Source organism: Thunnus albacares, chromosome 9, assembly GCF_914725855.1.
Source record: "Thunnus albacares chromosome 9, fThuAlb1.1, whole genome shotgun sequence".
In the NCBI taxonomy this organism is placed as follows: Eukaryota; Metazoa; Chordata; class Actinopteri; order Scombriformes; family Scombridae; genus Thunnus; species Thunnus albacares.
This window is the reverse complement of record NC_058114.1, coordinates 20,564,309-20,586,690: the sequence shown is the minus strand read 5'-3', so window position 1 is coordinate 20,586,690 and position 22,382 is coordinate 20,564,309. Positions and strand designations below refer to the sequence as shown.

General features: G+C 39.4%; 1 protein-coding gene across 1 annotated transcript; it reads left to right on the top strand.

Moving 5' to 3' along the window:
* The first annotated feature begins 6,527 nt into the window (after positions 1–6,527).
* On the top strand, positions 6,528–14,657 carry lpl (lipoprotein lipase). The gene is made up of 10 exons (XM_044361640.1): positions 6,528–6,769; positions 7,743–7,942; positions 8,571–8,750; positions 9,204–9,315; positions 10,226–10,468; positions 11,192–11,434; positions 12,263–12,383; positions 12,652–12,834; positions 12,983–13,090; positions 13,306–14,657. The coding sequence occupies exons 1-10, from the start codon at positions 6,670–6,672 to the stop codon at positions 13,355–13,357; spliced, it is 1,542 nt and encodes a 513-aa protein (XP_044217575.1). The 5' UTR covers positions 6,528–6,669; the 3' UTR covers positions 13,358–14,657.
* The last annotated feature ends 7,725 nt before the right edge of the window (positions 14,658–22,382 follow it).

The following is a 22,382-nucleotide window of genomic DNA, read 5'->3' as shown; positions in this document are numbered from 1 at the left end:
GAGACAACATGCTTAGCGTGTTTCAACAGAACTGAAGCTCAGAGCAACAGCTTGTCCTGCAGGGAGGAGACAGATCTTCAATGTTAAAAAAAAGCAAAAGAGATAGATGGAAATAAATAGTGTGTCTAGATAGATGTGTGGTCTTAGTTCTTTTCACCCTTTCTGTGTTTAAGAATGTCTTCACCAAATGGCTGTCTGCAAGCAAAAACACAATGTATGATAGAAAAATATAAAATACACAGTCCATCTCTAGGCGTAATCTCATTACAATCATTTTTCTTAAATCTGCATCTAGTTTGACATCAGAGATACAGGACAACATGGACAATGAGGCAAATCCTTCATCTAGAGGAGGACTGCGGTGTTGAAACAACAGGCTTCTCACAGTCATCCAAGCATAACAACCGGACTTCATGCCAGGCTGCTGGGGAGCGGCATGGGAGGAATGATGCAAACCATGTTTCCTCCCTGCCAAAGACATCAATCTCAGGCAGCAGCCAGGCTGATGAAAAGGGAGCAAAGGCCGGACCTGAGCCAAGCCGGGCCATCAAAGTCTGAGACCTCATCATGGGGTGGAAACAAGTGGAACAGATCAAGCCTGTAGTTTACTCCTCAGATTAAGCTTCTGTCAGCAGGGATGGAGGAGGAATGAACATGTCTGATGCAAGAGAGACATTATATTTTGCAGTTTATACTCAGATAAAATTGAGTTGCGACATAATTCAAACAATTTAAAAAGGAACTGAAATGAACATAGCAAGAAATACATGCCTAACTGCATGTTGCCCAGATGCTGGCATCTTCTGAAGCAGCTGAAATAAAGTGGTTATGAAATCTTTTTTTTATTTCTCCTGAGTTTGGACATTAGCAATATGAGACAGTCCAGCCAGACCAGACTGGTGCTGACTGCTGCATACACAGCAACCCCAGAGTCTCCCTGAGCTGACTGAACACCAGCATGACCAGCTGCCTTCATGGGTAAAACATAGGACGCATTCAAGCTTCTGGTCTGCTGCATTCCTCTTAGATAAACCATCGACACACATATGCACCACTGCTTATGTAATGTACATATGTGAAAATGTGGCTTTCAGTGAGAACATGGAAAACCAGCGGGAAACTTTACTGAGCAGATGGTTACTGGAGTCTGTGCTGTGCTCAGCCCGTATACACATAGTATGCATGTGTACTTTATGTGTGCGGATCACTTTCAGGACTCTTTGTGTGCGCTTGTATGCATCCGTAGCAAATGTGTGAATAAGTGTAGGCATTTGTGTAATGGATACAGTGCTTCACATGGAAGATCTGTATGATGTGTCTCTGACCTGACTTATAGAGGACACACAGCAACAGATGTACTCATAAGTTCCTCTGTGTGTGTGTGTGTGTGTGTGTGTGTGTGTGTGTGTGTGTGTGTGTGTGGTTGCACAGTATTGTAAATAATATTAGTGTGAAGACAGAATCAGTTGTTTGCATCATGAGGGAAAATGTAGTTGCTATTCATGCTCCTTCCTCTGTACATACTGTATGTTCAGTACATGCATGTACACAAATATACATACACACTCATACATAGCTGCTTTTTTTGTGCACATGCTTATGTAACTGGCAGACAAAATGTCCTTATGAGCTATATAAGAGTTTGGCATCTGTTTCATATACTGTATATCTATATATATATTACACACACACATATATATATATATGTATATATGTCAAAGGTGATATAGGAGAAGGCTGGTGTTCCTGGCTTCCTACTGATCCCATGAGGTCACCCCCAGCATACATCCAGCTCCCACATAGTGTTGGCAGAGTAAAACGCACTGCAGCCTCCTTGCTGAGATCACTTCGCTGGGTTTGATAGAGGGGGAAAACAAGGCCCACAGATGTGATTTCATCTGCATCATCTCGCTCGAGAAAACTTTCAAGAATCACATGCAGTATCAGACAAAAGTTTGGACGCACCCTCCTATTCTCTTGAATGAGAAAAGTGTGTCCAAACTTTTGACTGGTACTGTATGTCTAATAAAACAGAAATAAAGGTAGTTAGTTTGGACATTTCTGTACATATTGCATCATGTGTATCAAGATAATAACACTGGACTCAGCTATCAGCTCATAATGTCTGATTTCAGAATTCCACAGAATCACTGACTCAGTTTGTTTTCCTCCAGCAAAGCTCTGTGTTTGTAGCGGTTGGGGCTGACTTACTTACTTACTTACTGGAGACTGAGGACTGAAAGGTTCATCAGAAAGACACAAGCAGTTTACAGTGTGCAGTGGATACAAACAAGAGCCACACTCAGTGTATTTTAGATACAAACTCTTTAATGTCCTGTGCAACACAGATTCACACACACACATCATACATCAACCAGTTTCCTCGTTAAACTGCCGGCACAAGCGTGCAACACAACCTCTTCATGTCACCTTTGAATAGAAGAATAAAATATCACCCTCCTCACACACGCCTCCTCCTTGAGTCTTTGCTCTTTTATGACCTTGTGTGTCTTTACTAAGAGACTCGTAAAAAGACTGAACTCCCACTGAGGAGCCTTTCTTTCATTTTGTCCTGCCTTGCAAATCTTTTCCCCTCTTTTAATGGACTTCTGAATGGGCAAATTATGGCTACAAGCCACTAATTAGAGCCTTTATGTTTAGCTTTCATGCCACGGGTAAAATGTGAAATGAACCTTATTGATGGTAATTCATGAGTTTCTCTACCATTATTTACTCTCTCCAGCTGGCTTCAAGATCCCAGCAGAATTTCCCGAAGGTCTTTTTCATCTCCTGTTGCGTCTGGACGGCGATGGCAATGAAAGAGAGTGGAAATAGTCAGATAATAGAGAACGCAGTGAAATGACAAAACAATGAGAGCATGGCCTTGCACATGCAGCACTGTGTTCTGCATGGAGTGAAGAAGTTAGATATATACTGTATGTACTGTATGCACACATACCGCCACACTGTACACATTAATGCGGGGGATGGTGGAGATGAAAAATCATGAAAAGAGGCAGAAGAGGAGAGAAGAAAACAGTTTAAGAAAGAAAGGAAAAGATGAAGGTGCAACCCCAGATCAAGATGAAGCCACATTACCATTAAAGATCCACAGAAAACATGTAGTAAACAAATAATCAGCAGCCACACGTACTGTCTCCCGGCTGTGGATGTAATGCCTCATTTAGTGTGTAGGTCAGCCCGAGCCACATACTGTACACACATGGTGTAACCTCTCTGAAACACAAGGGGCCCCTGCAAATTTGCTCCTCAGGAATATTTATGCTGCATCGTCCTGTGAAACCGAATCCCTCTTTTCCGTTTTTCCTAGAATCAGCCTCCTCGGTGAGTCATCAGAATGGACGTTTATATCAAGGGTTTCACCATTCAGGGGGGTGTGAGAGCGAGTGTGAGCTTAAACATACGTTTATGAGCTTTGTGGCTCACTGTGTGTGATTTTGTATGGCGCATCAGTGACTCTATGTTGTTGTGATTAGGATTGACGTTACAACTGTGACTACACCTGCATAGAGTGTTTTCTACAGTGCTCTGCTCTTTTTAAATCCTGTAAACACGTGTAAACACTGGACACCTGGCAGACGAGAAAGAAAGAGACACAGATAGGGAGACAGATGGAGTGTATTTATCACCAATTTAAATATTTGCAATAATTTCTGCAGCTCCACGTGAACCTTAAACAGCCATAAAGAGCCTCCCAGCAGATTCATAGAAGTAGTCTGTGGAGCTCAACGCTGTTTGCACTCAACATATCGTAACCGCTCTGCGCTTTCACAGGCCACAGCCAACATAATCTGTCAGAACTGCAAACAGGAATGTGAAACAAATGCCTTTAGGTTTATGGTTCAGATGAAAAAGCAGCAACAGCAGGAAAGGGAAGGAATTCCTCCCCAGCAGGAAATCTATGTTCTCTCTGCAGTGATCTTTTAATTTCCTCAGCAGATCTGAGGGTCAAAGCCAAACTAATTTGAGTGCAGAGGGACTGAATGACATTAAACTGGGACATAGCGGATCTGCATGCAGGCCAAAACACTAGAGGCAGTTTTGGACCATGTGTCTGTATACCTGTCTGTTATTCTCAACTTTTTAACTTGCTCCATTCCTTCTCTCGAACTCTCTTGCTGATAATTCCACCAAGTATTAAACAACTTCCAAACTGAGATTTACTCTGCATTTCCTCTGGAAGAACTCCTCTTCCATGAAGCTATACGTCATTTCCACAGTGTTGCCTAGCTGGGCGTATCTCATACAGGATATTTAACAGTCACGCTCAAGCATCTCTGCCCTGTCGTTGATCGTTGTTGGTGTCCCTTGGGGTCGAGTACTGAGACCGCAGTGCATGCTGAGATCACAGACTGAGGGATGGGCGTCGCTCTTTTCTTTAATCACTGGGTTGGGCCTGCTGGTCTGGCTATAAGCATCACCTTCCTGACAATCACTGGCACACACACACATATATACAAATATATCTAAACATACTATTTTTAGAAAATGCAAATGTGTTGGTTACTGAGGGAAACACTTTCAGGGTCTTTAATGAAGGAAAGTGAATCAGTTTCTTTATTTGTCCTTTATCCTTCCAAACTCAGTGTCCGTCACTGCACTCCAAATATGAGGAAGAACGTTAGAGTTGTCTTTCTCGCTTTTTCTGCAGGGTTTTAGCTACAACATCTGCTTACAGTAAAATCTGCCCATAGTGTCCCTCTGTAAATCAAGACAATGTAGGAAACAAAGGAAACAACATGGCCTTCCCTCTGAGTCATGTGATATCTTAAGCCAAATCTCATTTAGCGTGTCCGATTTAGAAAAATATTTCCGTAGATTAAGATAGTAGGGGGGCATGCTTCACGTTTAAAAACATGGATATTTTATCCTTTAATATCAAATGTGGTATGAGGGTGCTGACACCAGAGAACATACAACAATATTATCATGGAACAATATCTGGGCTATAAGTCAGTCTGTTTTTCACCCTCTGAGAGATAACAGAGGTATAACTTGTTTCCATGCAGTTGTTTTGGCATGAAAATCAATTCAATTATTTTTTATTTTAAAAGGATGCACATTAATCAACATTCAAACAGATGTAAATGTACCCGAGTTAGCCAAAAGACTAGTTTTCATTGGCAGCCTTCTTGCCTGATGTTGTTTGGCATCCAAGAATAATAAAAATGATATAATATACATCATTACAAAACTCAAACACATGATCTCAGACACATATCTATTCTTATCCTATGCATGTTTTTGATTTCTTCACTGCCCCCAAGTGTCACAAAACAGTTTAATTGCCACCATAAAGAACACACTATGTCTAAACATCTTGTTTTCATTTTACATGACATGATATGTAACAGGAATGTGTTTTTCTTTATTTTTCTTTAAGTCTTAAAACGTTCAAGCTTCCTTTTTTTTATACAACGAGACAGCATAAGACAAAGCACTGTGGTATTGTTTTTTATCCCGCTATGCTTTATCATTGTTTCTGAGATGTAGACTGCTCACCAGTGGTGAACCAATGGGAGAGGGGACTTGGTATCACTCCCCACACTGCTCACAAGCTCTGTCTGAGATATTCACATCTGTCCCGGCCTCTGACAGGTGACTCAATAAAATCAACTCGTTTAAATGTCATGTAATAAACTTCAAAGATAAGTCAAGTCAACAGCCCAATATCACATTAAAAAATTTGCTTCAGGGGGCTTTAAAATCTGTGCAGCAAAACAGCATCCTCTATCCAAAGACCCTTGATTCAGCTAAGAGAAAACTCCCTAAAAAAAACCTTTAATGGGAAAAAATGGAAGAAAACTTATTTATTATCATTAGACACCTACTGTGAGTGGCCTGCATTGTTATATTCTGAAAGATAAGTAATTTAAATAATAGATTTCATCCAATCTGATGAATTTGAACACCTTCATCTCTGTATTCACTGGATATGATACAATATAATATCTTTGTTGTCCTGTGAACACCATAAATCTCCAAAACAGATTTGTTTTCAGCTTTGTGGCAATGCATTCTTTTATTTTTTTAGATTATCTAAATGGTTTTTAAATAGTTTATTTACCTTTAAGAGAAGGATTTTAATCCACCTTTACACAGACCTGCAGGACTTCATCCAAATCTGGAGATACATGGCTTTCATTGGACAGTGATTGACTCAAAATGTGATAACGCTAATCGTGTGTGATGACACTAATTCTGGCTTTTTTTCGTCATCTTTATCTTTATAATTATGGATCATAACATTAATTTCACAAAGAATATATAAATTTCTCCACAATTTCGCAAAAACCAAACCACTTGTAAACTGATGTTTGATAACATTGATGGTAATTAAAGTTATTTGCGCTGCAGTCAGTCAGTCGGCTCCCCTGTGTGGAAGATTGTGAATGATTTCCTCACGATGATTCAGAGCTGGGACAAAGTTTAAACTCCGCCCTCTAACCTCCAACCAATCATGTGTAAATATTCAAATGAGCCACCCATAAAGATGACTTGGAGCGGCAACTGTGACAGACCTTAAGAAACTTCACTCCTCTGACCGGTGCTCTGTGTTAAAATTGGATATACGACTATTCGACTAACTTTTTATTCAGGACACCTTAGATTGTTTTTTTAAAAAAAGAAACAACACTTGTCAATAACATGGGAAAAGAAAATATCTTTTTTTTGAATGTTTGGATAATTTTTGGAAACATCTTTGCAACTTTTTCTTCTGACCCTGAAGTCACCACTGCTGTGTTTGGTAAGATCGACCTATCAGTAGGCTGTTGTTTACTTTGTGATACTGTTTTATAGCAGGTTACATTTCTTCCTGTAATGATGGTGATGATGATGATTCATCTGCAGTTCTTATGAAGTAAACATATCCGGGAAGCAGGTTAATTAATGCATGCTGTTCCGTGTTGACCGACAGTAACCCCGTGAAAAAATTTCATAGTTCAAGTCTGCAGGTCTGCATCCCATTTCATCCCATTCAGCTCCATGCGCGCATGAAGAAAAGCCGCGGCTGCAGACCCTTTTGTCTGGAGAAAGAAAACATTAACATTTGAAAAAGTTGTGTTTTTTAATTGAAATACAATCAGATTATTTTCGATGCTGCAATACAAAAACACACCAGTATTAAGTGTTAATTGGAAATACATAACATCCATAATAATGGCATTTCTCCACTTGAAACCTTTGATTTTTGTTAAGACGCTTGAAGCTACAAAACTGGACCCACTGAAAGAATCGGCTTAGTTTAGAGGTTAAAGTTTGCCCAATCTCATTTCTTTAAGGGAATCCAGATTCTTTGCAATATTTTGAGTCTTTAATAAGACTTTTGTTGGTAGAAATGCAGTGGAGACGAAAGGGGGCGACACTGCCATGCTCTATGTCCCTACACTGGTGACATTAGTGCCCACTTAATGTAATATAATTGAACAGAGCAGGGAGGATTCATAATTTGGAAAAGTTTGTTGAAAACAGTTTAATGTCAGTGGGATTAGTTAGTCTGGAAATTTTGCTAAAAAAAAAAAACAAAAACAAAAAAAACAAACAGAACATCAGTGTTTCAAATTGCTGCATGGCTGTTATATGTCCACTTCATAATTATAAAGTGTAATAATAAAGTTATACAAAATTGCTCATAATCTATTTTTTGTGCATTTGACAGTCCTCAGTAAGTCTTTCATGCCACAATAATCTACTGTATACTGTCTATTTGTCTGTTACAGTAAACAGCACCACAGATCCCCTGCCGACCACTCCTGAATGGATCACAGACTACACTGACATTGTGTCCAAGTTCTCCGCGCGCTCGGAGGACATCCCAGATGAAGACATGTGCCACATTGTGGCCGGCAGGCCTGAAACCATCACAGAATGTGAATTCAACCCAGAAACCCAGACCTTCATTGTGATACATGGCTGGACGGTATGTCAAAGTTAATGTATTTTATGTTAAGTTTCATCAGCATGCATTGCTGTAGAACGTCATATTAAAATCACAAGTTTCTTATCAGCCTCTCTAGGTTAAGTATCTATTTGTATATTAAGTTTGAAAGTGCACATTTTTGTTTTGGTGCTCCTTGACAAAGTTGACAAAGAAAAACTTCTAATGCTCCTCTGAGACCAAGATAGTTATGTAGTGAAGATATGTCACATGAATTATTTGAAATGTACATGTCTGGGTATGTTGCATAAACAAAAATTAAGCAGAGTTTGAGTCTTGCCAAAAAATGTTGAAACAACCAACTAACATATAAATGTTGAACCATGTCCAAACAACAATTCAATGATGATCAGTGTAGCAATAAGTATACATCAAAATTCACATTATTTCAGAGAAGCGAGGCCAAGAGCGATGTGCAAACAGTCATCTCCTCCTATAATGTGATTTGTGGTCAGTCATGCAAGGATTTAAACTCGATGACACCTTGGCTCCTCTCCAACCACCAAACAAAGAATAAGGGCAAAGGCCAGAATGAATCATGCCATACAGCAGCTGACCTCAGAAATGTGTGTGATGGTATGTGTGTGTGTGTGTGTGTGTTACGCTATAGGTAACAGGGATGTTTGAGAGCTGGGTGCCCAAGCTGGTGTCTGCCCTCTTCGACCGGGAGCCCAATGCCAATGTGATCGTGGTGGACTGGCTGACCCGCGCCAATCAGCACTACCCAACCTCTGCAGCCTACACCAAGCTAGTGGGCCGTGATGTTGCCAAGTTTGTTACTTGGCTCCAAGTGAGTGTTTTCACAGAAAGAAGTCCAAGCTGGTTTATATGTTTTCCTCCTGGTTATGATTTTAAACTCCCTGTAAAGGCATTTTACAACCGTGTCTGAGACTCCCAGCAGCCTCTCGTTACAAGTCTCAGTATTTAGTGGAGTGCAGCTTTTGTTTGAATAACTTCAAGGCAAAAGGGGGTATTGGCAAGTGTAATGCTTTCATTTGTTTGTCGACTCTTTATGTGACTTCCAAATTTAAAACTTGCAAGGTTTTGGCAAAGCATAAGGATACACAAAATAATCCGTGTCCTGGATTATCTCCCAAACTCTATTAAGACTTGAACAGAGTGCTGCAGAGCTCCGCTAGGCACAGCCTGTAATCAGTCTTAATCCTTTAATCAGTACGTAGGACTGTTTTAAAGCATGTCAGCTTGTTCTTCTGACACATCCCATCCATCTCTTCCCTTTCAGAAAGAGCTGCAGTTGCCCTGGGAGAAGATTCATCTGCTGGGTTACAGTCTGGGAGCACATGTGGCTGGAATCGCCGGAGACCTCACCGACCATAAAATCAGCAGGATCACTGGTAAGGAAAGCCGCACACTCATAACTCCAGTGCAGTCATTTATGCAAGCTTATAAAGATCAATGCGTCAGCTAACTCCCTTTGTCAGCAGAGCGTTACAAATGCATCGTCTGCACACTCTAAATATAGATCGATAGTACAATCATGAAAACATAAATACTGATAAACTCAGTTTGAATTAGTCACATTTTATAGAAGTTGATATATTAGATAAAGCTGCACTTTTTCACATAACGCAATTCAAGTGTTAATTTCTGAACAAAAAATACACCATTAGTTGTTGGAAGTACAACATATTTACTTGATATGATTATTTAAAATAGACTTGTTACCTCCACTTTACAAATACATGAATGTGTGTTTTAGCTATAAGCAAGTTCAGTCTCTGAGCCAATGAATTAATGCGTGCAAACATAACACACTGTACTGTAAAGCAATGTATAAGATCTATTCTTAACAGACCTGCTCGCGAGAACAACTCAGCGCGCCAATGAAATATAATCTGTTGGCCATTACATTCCAGGCCTGTATTGTATGTGTGCATGTAGCCAGTTGGTGCTAGTCTGTGGGTCCAATCCCCTTTTTGTCACTATGAAGTTTATCCAGCTTCGAAATCTCTCTGACCTGCTTAGAATAATAGTATGTTTATTGTGATCTGAGGCACCCATTAAGAGCCCACAATCACTGCTTCACATTGTTCTGAGCTTCAGCGGCTCTACAGAGCTGCACAGGGTGAAAAGAGGACAAACAAAATTTATATTCAGATGTTTTCACGTACAGAGGAACAACTTGATCTGTCTGTTCTTTTTTTCTGATTTTGTCAGCATCCACATCCTCTTTCCTCATGTGGAATTGTGCACAATCAGTACAAATAAATCCTTCAAAAAGTAAAACACATTACCTCATTTCAGGTCTGGATCCTGCTGGCCCCACCTTCGAGCACGCAGACAATCAGAACACCCTGTCCCGAGATGATGCCCAGTTTGTGGATGTCCTGCACACTAACACCAGGGGCTCCCCAGACCGCAGCATTGGCATCCAGAGGCCTGTGGGCCACATTGACATTTACCCCAATGGAGGCACCTTCCAGCCAGGCTGCGACATCCAGAACACCCTGTTGGGAATTGCACTGGAAGGGATCAAGGGCCTCCAAAGTATGTCATCCAAACTCTTCCTGCTGTTTGTTCTTCACTGCACTTCTGCTTCAGATGATGATTTTAAGATACTTTGAATTCAATTTATATTACATTATACATTCAGTGTTGAGTTTACACTTCAGCTAGATGTTGGCCTGAATTGTCATTTATTATTCAAGTGTCACATGATTTTTTTGCTACAAGACTACTGAGGCCAGAAGGGACTGAGTGTTTATCACAGTTTATGAGTTGTGCAAAGTTGTCTTTAAGGCAGATTTAGGGAGAACATCTTACTCCAGTTGCTTAGATCTAGCAATCTTCCACACCTTGTTTGTGTGACACGCTGCACCATAAATACACATCTCTACCCAAATTAAGTGAAAGGTTGTAACAACAGTGTTGTAAAGATAGGATCAGGTATTTATATGGTGTCAACAGACTTTCTATAAAAGCTATCAGGGACACAATTACAATATGTTTTGCCTCTAGTCATAACACAACCACAGATTCGTTTTTGTTTTTGTGTAGAGATGAAAGCCTTCCTTGATGTTTTGCTGATTCACCCCTTCAGCTTTTTCAACTGAGCAAGGCAGAACTAAGTGAGACATGTAATGAAATGTTGGTCATGCTGACATGCAGAGTTGTAAAAGCCATGCATAGGGAAGACATTTTCATTGTTGCATGATGTCATTTGGGAGATGACACAGACGTTTCACAGTTTCTGTATTCTGTGTGCTACAGATATGGACCAGCTGGTCAAGTGTTCCCACGAGCGCTCCATCCACCTTTTCATCGACTCTCTGCTGAACATCCAGCAGCAGAGCATGGCCTACCGCTGCAACTCCAAAGAGGCCTTCAACAAGGGCTTGTGCCTCAGTTGCCGAAAGAACCGCTGCAATAAGCTCGGCTACAACGTCAACAAGGTCCGCACGACCCGCAGTGCCAAGATGTACCTCAAGACACGTGATATGATGCCATACAAAGGTAAACACCAGTTTAAAAAAGTGTAGCACTTACTGTAGTAGGAAGAAATACCTTCTATGGAAAAGTCTGCCTGGATTTATGTACTTTTGCAGGATTACTAGGAGTTGAGTTAATTGATGCAAATGCCTAAATTGGAGTAATCCTCAGTGTATGAGCTACTGTTGTTGAGTGTGCTTAGTGTGGATGTGGCTGCTTGAAGCTGGAATATATGAATAATACTACAGTTAGAGTTGATACAAAGAGACCACATACAATATGTGAACAGTAACACAACCATAGATATCTAATGCAAGCACACGTGTACAACAAGTGGCAAGTATTCAGAAGGTCACATGAAGAGGAGGTCATGGATATTTTAGTGCCAACGTAATGCAACACCACTGCATTGCACTGCTACACTAGCAATGGAAAGTTTATTTAAGAATTACATTTTGGCATAAGTCCACAGCATTGCCATTGGACTTAGATTATCGGTTAGAGATGTAAAGGCGTGTTGAAAGCGTAGCCTGTTCAGTACATAATCATAGGAATATATAACAGTGTGTGAATTAATCTAGACCAAACACATCTTAAGAGTAAAAGGGTTTAGCACAAATCTGTGTTTAAATGCAGCACTGTGACAGTCACATGAAGACAGAGAAGGACCAAGGTTACATAAAGGCTTTTCTGGTATTTAACTAACTTTAAGTAGTAGTATAAGGGATGCTGGCCAGTCCATGGGAACTCTCACACGTATGAGAGAGTGTAACTAAGCTGGAACTGGCTGGAGATACAGCAGACTCACAGTGTAAACATATCCTCAGTAAACTCTTTCCTCTTCTCTTGCAGTTTTCCACTACCAAGTGAAGGTGCATTTCTTCAGTAAGGACCAGCTGAGCTTCACAGAGCAGCCAGTCAAGATTTCTCTGTATGGAACCCACGGAGAGAAGGAGGATCTTCCCCATGTCCTGTACGTACATTAAACAGTTCAATGTGTTAACATCAAACAAACATACACACCTGCACATGCACATACTGTATCTTTATATCTTGCATAGAAACAGTAAACAGATGATCAGCAAGAATGTCTCCAACCATCCTGACTCTAAATAAAGACTAAAAACTCACTTGTGCTGCATACATCACACACACAAACATGCCAGTGATGCTTCCATGTAGAGGACAGTCCAAGCTTGAGCTCCTGACCTCTGAATGTTGCTCTTCCTTCCATCCTGCAGGCCAGTCATGAACGGTAACTCCACTTTGTCCTTCCTCATCACCACGGACGTGGACATTGGAGACCTGATGATCGTGAAGATGCGCTGGGAGAAGGATGCGATCATCAGCTGGTCAGACTGGTGGGGCGCCAGCAAGTTCCACATCCGAAAACTGCGCATCAAATCCGGCGAGACCCAGTCCAAGTGAGTTCAGAAATATATGATCAACTGGAATAAACTAGAATAGATAAAGTGACATTTATGTGCTTCAGTCTGGTGTTTTTTTTTCTTCTTTTAAATTTCAGTTTTACTTTAAAATGTTTTGATTGTTTTTTGCCACGTGTGATTTCAGGGTGATCTTCAGTGCGAAGGAAGGGGAGTTTGCCTATCTTGTCAGAGGAGGAGAAGATGCAGTCTTTGTCAAGTCAAAAGAAGACAACATGAGTCGTAAAGAGAAACTGTAAGTTGAATAGTAGCTTCCTTTTTATGGAGTCTGGAGTGTGCCACCTAAACACACTCCAGACTCATACATTTTGATTTTGGTGAAAAAAGGTTTTAAAATGTCACACTCTAGACTCAATTTCCTCCTATGATCACATTTGTCCTAACATTAATGAGCCGCAACCCTAAAAGACTGTCTGACTCCTTCTCACTCTTGTCTTTCCTTCTTTCCAGGATGCACAAGCTGAAAATGCAGGGCAGTCTTTTTGGGCAGAACAACGCTTGAAGTTGCACTTGAACACAACCTGCATCATGCACATCATCCATCTCTACATACATAGCCAAAGATGGACGGCGCAACACTGGGAAAGCCTTTGCAAGCAACTGAACACATACTGAATGATGCGTTTTTTGTCTGATTCTTTCTGTTTTGCCTTTTGACTTCAACACCCAGTGCAACCAACACAACCTCATCACAGTGCTGGAGATCAGTCCGCTCATCAGCTCTCCCATCGCTATTTTCTACTGCTGAAAAATGTTACAGGTTTCTTTGTAATGATGTGCTCACATTTCACAATTTTACACTTTGAGTAGCTTTTGCTGCATATCTTTGTAATCATTTGTTTATGCTTTTGTATTCCATATGTACTGTTTATACTGATTTTGATGTATTTGGTGTGTTTCCTTTGCCTATGTGAACTTGGATTATTGTTTATGCATAAATGATTCGGAGTGACAGGCATAATGTAGGCACATCTTTTTGTTTTTTGTAGTTTTTTTTTTCAATGCGCAAAATGATCTTTTTGTCCCTAATGTTTGTCTGTACCTAACCACTAATTGCCAACAATCGACAGGGACCAAAGAAGTATTGACTATCTACTGAACGGAGAATCACAGTGGTCTTTGTAAATATCTTTTTTAATCACTACTATATATATTTTTTGAATATGAGTTACATGTTAATATCTGATCTCTTGAAGCCTTGCTTGTTCTTTGATTGCGTTTTGGTTATTGTGTCACTGGTCACTTTAAAAGGCTCTCTGTCCCCTCAGCCATTTTAATGTTATGGTCATTGAGATTGCAGGCTAGCAGGTATATGCATTTCTTGGTTTTGTTCTGAGGTCACCTCTTAACTGTTCCTCTAATGGTTAAATGCCCCTTAAATACTTCATGAATGGGTCAACAGTGTCTCACCTGAAACACTTTACCTCAAGCTCAGTCTACAATATGCCATTATTTTGAAAGGTCAAACATCACAAAATTGCCAATAAATATGCAAGCCGTTGTAATTTGTGATGGACTGGCCTACATGATAGCCATAATACATCTCAAAAATACGTCATATTGTATTTATTGAATGTACATTTATATATTTGTATATTAAGCTGTAATATATTTTGGCAGGCTCCCATTGTCGTCTGTATTTTTATAAATGAAGCATTTTGTGATTTATGCACAAGGCTTGGGAATGATTGATCAAATTGGTCTCCATGCCAGCTGTTGAGTGCATTTACTTTTATGAACTGAAATGCAGTGCACTGTATAAAGAGAGAGCCCAGGATGGTTTAATAAAGATATAAACTACATATGCCGATATCCCTGACTGTTCAAGTTGATTTTAGCTAATAATTACATAATTAAATCATCAAAATAATAATAATAATAATGATATATGTACCTTCTTTTGAGTTCAAGTTGTCATAGACGAGAAACATGCCTTGAACATGAAAAAAACATGGCCAACAACATCCACAAATCTCTGTGTCGCATGACAGAATAATCAGAGAAAAAAATCTCTGCATGGTAGCTCAGTGATACTGAAAATGGGTGAAAATATGTTGGTGAATAAATTGAATAGAATGAAGTTCTTGAATATGAGAGTAAAGACAGGAATTATTCCAGCTCCCGTAAAGAGAGTTTTATATAGTTACAAACGTTTGAAGAGTCTTGTTCTGAAACTGGATCTGCAGCCTGTCAATAAACTGTACAGAACGGTATGTATCTTTAAGATCTCACTAACACATCAAATACATTTCACACTTTGTCCCATGGTGGTATACCCTGACAGCTACTGGATTTACTGCTGTGAAATTTGCCAGACATTCCTGGTCATCAATCAATGAATTTCAATTACGTGAGATCCAGTCATTTACTTTATGGCCACCAACAGGACAAAATTTCCACTTGCGCAACTTGCATTTAAGACAACTTTAACGGACACATCCTGTGAGCCTCAGTTGTACATTTTGAGATTAGGCTAACATAGCATGTCAACATGATTTGTAGATCTAAGCCTGACACAGCAAATAAATCAGAGTCAACCTAAATTGATCTCTTCACGGAGGATAAACCCTTCTGATTTCAGTAACCACAGCTTTTTTTTGGCGAATAAGCAAAAATGTGACTTATTAGATCATATAAACAATATGAGGACCTGCTCATCAAAACATAGCTTTTAGATAAAAGGGGACCTATTCTGCTTTTCCTTATTTTCAATCATATATATAATGTTACAATGTTGGATGTTCATATTAAACGTGGCCAAAGTGTCAAATAATGAGCTAAACGTATGTAGAAGTAATCCCTGTGAGTAAAAAGCACCGGCTTCAGACTGCTTTGAACACTTGGCTTCCGACGTTTTTTTCTACTTTCAGCTGATGTCGACTCATGACGGATTTCTTTATATTGTCATCTGCTCCACGCAAAGCATGCAAGATCAGTGCTCTGCTCCGCTAACATTATGGCATTTTTCCATTGTATTGGGCGTAGTCATACCAAGCCATGACTTCAGTCGAGCTAGCATGCTGTGAGTGTTTTTCCATTACACAGCAAATTAAAATAAGGAGGTGTGTTGGTTGTCTGCTGCTCTTCATCAAACATCATCATCACTGTGGCTCTCTCTGCTTGTACTATTCCTCCCTGCGTTATTATTAACTGATCCGCTGAACAAAGAGCTCCAAATTTCTCCATATGTTGTTGTGTCGACTCATTTTTAGCACCACTAACAAAGCTCTGCTAAGTCGGTGAGGAACATGTTTAATTCCTGTAAATTCTTCACAATAAAAGTCTCCTGTTACTTAGTCATTTAAAAGCTTTTAATAAGAAGCAGTAAAGCAGGAAATGTTGGGTTTGCATCAACAGTAACTTGACATGACACTGATATGGCTGCCCCTCGGCAGACTTCCTGAGGCTGGCCAATCAGAACAGAGTTTGGGTCTTAAAGAGACAGGAGCTAAGTCTGCCTGTTAGAGACAGAGGCTGAACTGAGGGGCTGCATAAAGGGACGTATCTCTCTATATAAAGCAAGGAATCTCTGTCTGTATGCATGTATGTATGTCTGTATTTATGTTTGTCCTTCACATATCTTGAAATCCATTCATCATCACTTCATACCTGGTGGACATTTGCTGGGGATCCAAGTTTTTTGGATGAGCCATTCTTGGGAAATATTCAAAAAAAATCTCATAAACAAAGCTGATTTGCTTCTTCTTCTGCACGTGAAGTAAATGAGTGGAAATACGGACAGCGTGACTCTGTCATTGCAACCCACATTGTTGTTGGAGGTGGGAATACATCCATAGTGATAATGACTTGAAAAAGTTTGAGACTTAAACTCTACTATTAAATTGCGTACTGAGAATGAAACTTAGCATGTATGTTCAAGACTTACTGCAGGATGTCTCAGACACGTTTTGAACGGGCACTGCAGTTCATTTAACTAAAAAGCAAGGAATCTCTGTCTGTCTGTCTGTTCTATCTGTGTCTGTCTGTCTCTCTATCTGTGTGTCCTTTGGGCTCTGACTTGACATCACACTTGGCGGGTGTACTGCTGAGGAACCAAGGAAATGCAGTGTCGAGTGTGAAGTTGTTTAACATGTGACATGTTTAATAAACTTTGAGTAAACAAGTGACCAGTGAGCCGCTCGGCTCCATGTCTGAGAGCAGTGGGGGATGTTTGATATAAACACCGTCACATCACAGTGGGGTGGGGCTTCTCGGCTCTGACTCGCTGAATGGAACAAAGTCACTCGCCCTGCTCAGTTAAACTGCCTGAGAGAGAAGATCGAGCACACATAAGAGAAAAAGGCAGAGGCAGAGGGAGTAAAACTAGCTGACAGGAGCACAAACACGTTTGATTGACAGCAGAATCAACCAGTGGAAGGCTGTAAACTGCTTCTGCAATTCAACCTCAGTTTAGTCTCACTGGCGAAGTTTCTGTCTGAATTTAATCCATTTCATTTATTAATTCCTTATCATTTTAATTGATGTTTGTCGACCGTAGGTTGTTATTGATATTGTGTTGCTGAACTACCTCTCCTGTATGGCTTGCAACTTTGCTAACAGTTGTGCTCGTCGCACGCAAAAGACGCTGTAGATCAGCCAACATCTGAAGCCACTTAAAGTTCACATCTAACTAATATGTTTTAATAGTACAGGATTAGAGCTGGTTGTTATCACTAAGCCAGCTTTGCTAAAAATTCAAAACATATTACCTAACACTGAACCAATCCACAGTATGAAAAAGAGAAAAAAAAATGTTGAATATATGATTCCTTGAGTTTGTGGATTAGTTTCTCTGAAAAGAGATTCCCTCATGACTGTGGAAAGGGAGGAGAGGCATTGAGCAACAGTTGGGATCTGGACAAAGTTAATAAACTGTAAAATAGTATGACGATCAACTCATGCTCACTACACTTTTTTATAATGTGTTTTTTTCCAAAACTGGGACAGTGAAGAAATAATGATGCATACTCTCATCTGTACACTTGTTATTCTTGTAATCTTCAAAGAAACAAAAATACTTTTGGCAATTAGGTCTTACCCTGAACTCCAAAAGATATTTTGATCCCCTTATTCTGTACAAATCAGCATTTTATGATTTTCAAACTCATGGAAAGAACATCAGTTTATCTGTTTTGGACAATAACATGGTGACTCTCTCTTCAACCTCCAGGTTCCACTTGCTTTTCCAGTATTAAGCAGCCACTTTACAGATAATTCTTGGCAAGGAAAAAGTTGTTTCTGAGGGGATAGAGGTATAAAACCCCAGTATCTGACCATATTGACATTCCAACACTAGAATATAGTTTCATACACAAAATATACGACATGTGTATGACAGATGAGAGTTAAATAAGAGGTTATGACTTTGGGTAGAGCTGTCACAACATTACAGAACAGATACAATTGTGAACGTCCAGCTTTTCTCTCTTGGTCACCATGGAAACATTCCCTCATGACTTTGTGTTGGTGGTGGACAAGTTTTGCTGAATGAAAATGAATTAGTCGTGTGCTCATCCACAAACCTTCAGTGGGGTTGGTACTGGATTCAAAAAATAAATTAAACTAGATACAAGAAACTACCACACAGAGTTTGAGCTGCAGAGTTCTTCAAGCAAAGGTTCAAGAAGGTTCAAAAATAGCTTGTTAACAGAAGCATCTTATTTCAGATCATCAGTCAATCAAAGAATATAAATCCCACTCCAGTGTTTAAAAAAAGACAGTATACACTCTGGAAGATTACATACATTACATTAAAAAATAGCTGTACAAATTAGTTGAAAAACATGTTTTTGCTGTACAATCTCTTGTACATGGCACATGTGCAACACGTGAACATATGCCATTCCTAGAAATAACCTTGGGAAATAAGTCTTGGAAATAGGCGTACATAAAGTCCAAGACATTTTGTTGTCTCCAAACTTTAGGGAGGAGTCATCCACTTTCAGGCCCTCCCTCTGTGTTGGCCCCAGCGTATCTGTGCTGTGGAAGTCTGGCGCCTGAGGTTCACTCCTCAACAACACAGTCTCTCCCCAGCGTGGACAATAGGACCCTGGCATCTGTAATGGGAACATAAATGCGGTTATTGCGTTTCAAGGAAAATGTTGTCATGTTCATAGAGGAGTAATTGCTCATTGAGCCAGCTGGTTTTCTGTTCCTCTACTGTACTTAATAGATGAAGTATTAACTATTATAACAGGGCTGTTATTGTTAGAACTACACTTGCAAAAACTGTATACTTCATGTAAAAATAGATTTAGTGAAAATGTGTTCATTATTTCTGGTAAGGACCCTTAATTAAATGTGAATAATCCTCTAAATTCTCAGGCCACATATACATTGTTTTTGGGAAATGCTTTCACAACCTTACATTAAAGTCCCCCTCCACTCAAAAAAGTGTTTTTCCGCTTGTTCTTTCAGTTGGATGTTTGAGCTTGTCTGTGCAGAATGATGTATGTGCAGAGTTTGAGACTTGAACGCTGTTTTCACATTCATCTGCCAAAAGTGGAAAGTTTCTGTGTGTTCAACAAAAATCTGAGTTTAAGGTGTTTACCTACGAGCATGATTTGTGACATCACAACAATTTTAGAGCCAATAGTGGTCCAGTGTGCAACCTAAACATTTCTGGAAGGGATCTTTACATTTACATTTACATAAATGATGTAAGCAAACCTTTAACAACATGGGCAAATGGGAATTAATACTGTCATTAAGTTGGATTAAGTTATCTTTTAGGGTTTGTGCGTGTATTGTTCACATTTGGATCACAGTTTGGGCCTTTTAAAAACCATGTTGTAACATTTATTACACAGCTATTACACTAGAATACTGTTAACAGATGATTGGTTATAATACCTGTGGTTTACGGTAACAATTGTCACAATGCCCGCAGAGTTATCTATTCAATCGATCTTCACAACAACATACTTGTAACTTTTCAACCATTACCTCATCAGCCTCCTGCCCAGTGTACCTTGGCATCTCGTGCTGGAGGTTTTGGCTACAAATCAGCTGGCCGACCCAAATACTCTTGCCTGGATGTTAGCTCATATTCTGCAGCAGGCATGCAACAACATTTTTGTTAGTGGGTGAAATGCTCTGTGCAAAAGGTCAAAGGTCAAAGTTGTGAAGTAATGGAAACTATACGAACTTGCCATTATAACAGTCTGTGACTGCCAGTTACACTGCAGGTGGGCCAAGAACTTTTGCTAATTGTAAAATAAAATTGTACATGTTGCTGATGCTGTAGGTATATTGGTCAGGTCTGCCAACATGTCGCTATGCCAGGAGCCTGTGCACTGCAGCCTGATCCCAGTTGTAAACTTTTACATTATAACAATATGTTGCAAGTAAAATCCCAATATTTGATATTTATTAAGATATTCAGCATCAAATAGTGGATAATGCTCTTTAAAGCCCCCAAAAATGTGTTTAAAATATCAACTATTTCTCTATTACATTTTTCATGACTAACTAATAAGTGATAATGAGAATAAGTAAGTGAAAGTTCAGAGGAAAAAACATTACCAACCTTAATTTTTGCTAAGAGTTTAAAAGGAAAAAACATCCTTGAAAGTGAAAAGTATCTTTCAAAGAACTCAAGAACTCAAGAATCATTACACCACCATTATTACACCATTAAGAACAACCAGTTCCTTTTGTAATTAGTAACTACAGACATAACCAAAAGTTGTAAAAAACAACAGTGTCTGTGATGTGTTCAGCTGGTCTAACACAGCGTCTACTTAACTGGTTTTCTGCCAAACTCAGTGACAGGATATTCTGTTTCCCTCAGTGGCTTCAAAACTAAGATTTTCTCAGGGGGTTCCACAAGGGTCTATTCTTGAGCCTTTGCTTTTTAATGTGCACATGCTCCCACTCGGTAACATTATAAAGAAAAATACTATATCCTATTACTTATATGCAGATGACACACAGCTGTATATTTCTCTGCCTTCTTATGATTTTAATCTTATAAGAAAGCTGGTAAACTGTATTAATGATATCAGCAACTGATGTCAAAAACATTTTAACAGCTGAATAAATACTTGTATTAGGTACAAAAACAGAGACAGGAAATGTATTCACACCTAGAATCTCTGTTTCTACAGTACAGAGAGAAAGTCAGGAACCTAAAGTAATTTTGGACTCTGGTCTTAACTTTGAATCATGTCAGGAATTTAACCAGGACAACTTTTTATCATTTATCAAAAATTCAGAGGATTGATGTCTCAAGCTGACTCTGAGAAGCTGGTTCATGCTAGATTACTGCAATGCTCTCCAAACAGACAACAGAAAAGCAGCCAGAGTTCTGACGCATGCAATTGAAAACGAACACATGACTCCAGGACATAAATCACATCATTGGCTCCCAGTGCAATACAGAATCACCTTCACAATTCTACTTCTTTAAAGCACTTAATGGTTTGGCTCACTGACTACGATCATCTCAGGTCATCAGGTGGTGGTTTCATAACTGTACTTAGAATAAGATCCAGATCTGGTGAAGGAAACTTTTAGCTACTTTGGTCATGTTGTCTGGAACAAACTGCCACATTCAAAATTAATTGAAAACTGTTTGTACTCTCAGGCTTATTATTACCATTATGCATGAGTATGTCTGTGGGATGGTTGGGTGGTTTGTGGTTTGGATGGTAGGTGGTTGTCAGTTTTGTATGTTATATTTTATTTATTCTAATCATATCTGTTTCTGTATGCACCTTAATGTAAAGCATATTGTGTTTACCTTTACTGAAATGTGCTATATAAACAAAATTACATTACCTTGCCTTAATAACCAATAATGCATAATTAGTGCTTCTGTAAAATTAAAGAAAGAGATTGACCCTCAAAGGGTTCAACAAGCAAAGAATAAAACAGCTTGAAGCAGGTGTGTGTCTCCTCTGTGCTTTCTCTCTCTCCTTTCTGCTCTCTGATGCCATGACAACAGGAGATCCGAGAAAACGGGGCCCCCAAATGTCCTTAAGAGGCCCCTTGTGTTCAGCCAAGCTGTCCTCGTCCTGGAATGGAGGAGAAAGCCAGCCATGTAGGTGACCGGTGACACTGTACTCTCAGTTTGTCTGCTACTGTACAAAACAGTCCAGGTCTTCTCCCAAAACACACACGACCTGCTTCTCAGCCTGCATTGCGCAGACTGTAAATAAATACTAACAACAGATAAAACCTCAAAGTTCATCAGTGTTTACAGCCTGAATATACTGCACTTCATCTGATATTTACTGTTAGATATCTCTCTTATCTGTCATCTCTTTTTTAAGAATCCTGTGAATGTTTCTATTTCTTTCATCTGTCATTTTATTATTAGAGTATTATTCATCTTTGTGAAGATTGAACAATGTATTACATGTTTTTTTGTATAAAATGTGGCATATAAATTTAAAAATATATATTATTACCTTTTTCTTTGGAAGACACTTAAAAAAATTAACATAAGGTTACAACATGCAGACCTGTTTGCAGTTTAAAAGCATATTTTTAAATTTAAAAATGTGAAATGCCATTAAAAGATA

Coding starts and splice junctions, on each gene's coding strand:
- lpl (XM_044361640.1), top strand. CDS start 6,670: ATGGGAAAAGAAAATATCTTTTTTTTGAATGTTTGGATAATTTTTGGA. Junction 6,770..7,742: donor AGTCACCACTGCTGTGTTTG/GTAAGATCGACC, acceptor TGTCTGTTACAG/TAAACAGCACCACAGATCCC. Junction 13,091..13,305: donor ATGAGTCGTAAAGAGAAACT/GTAAGTTGAATA, acceptor CCTTCTTTCCAG/GATGCACAAGCTGAAAATGC.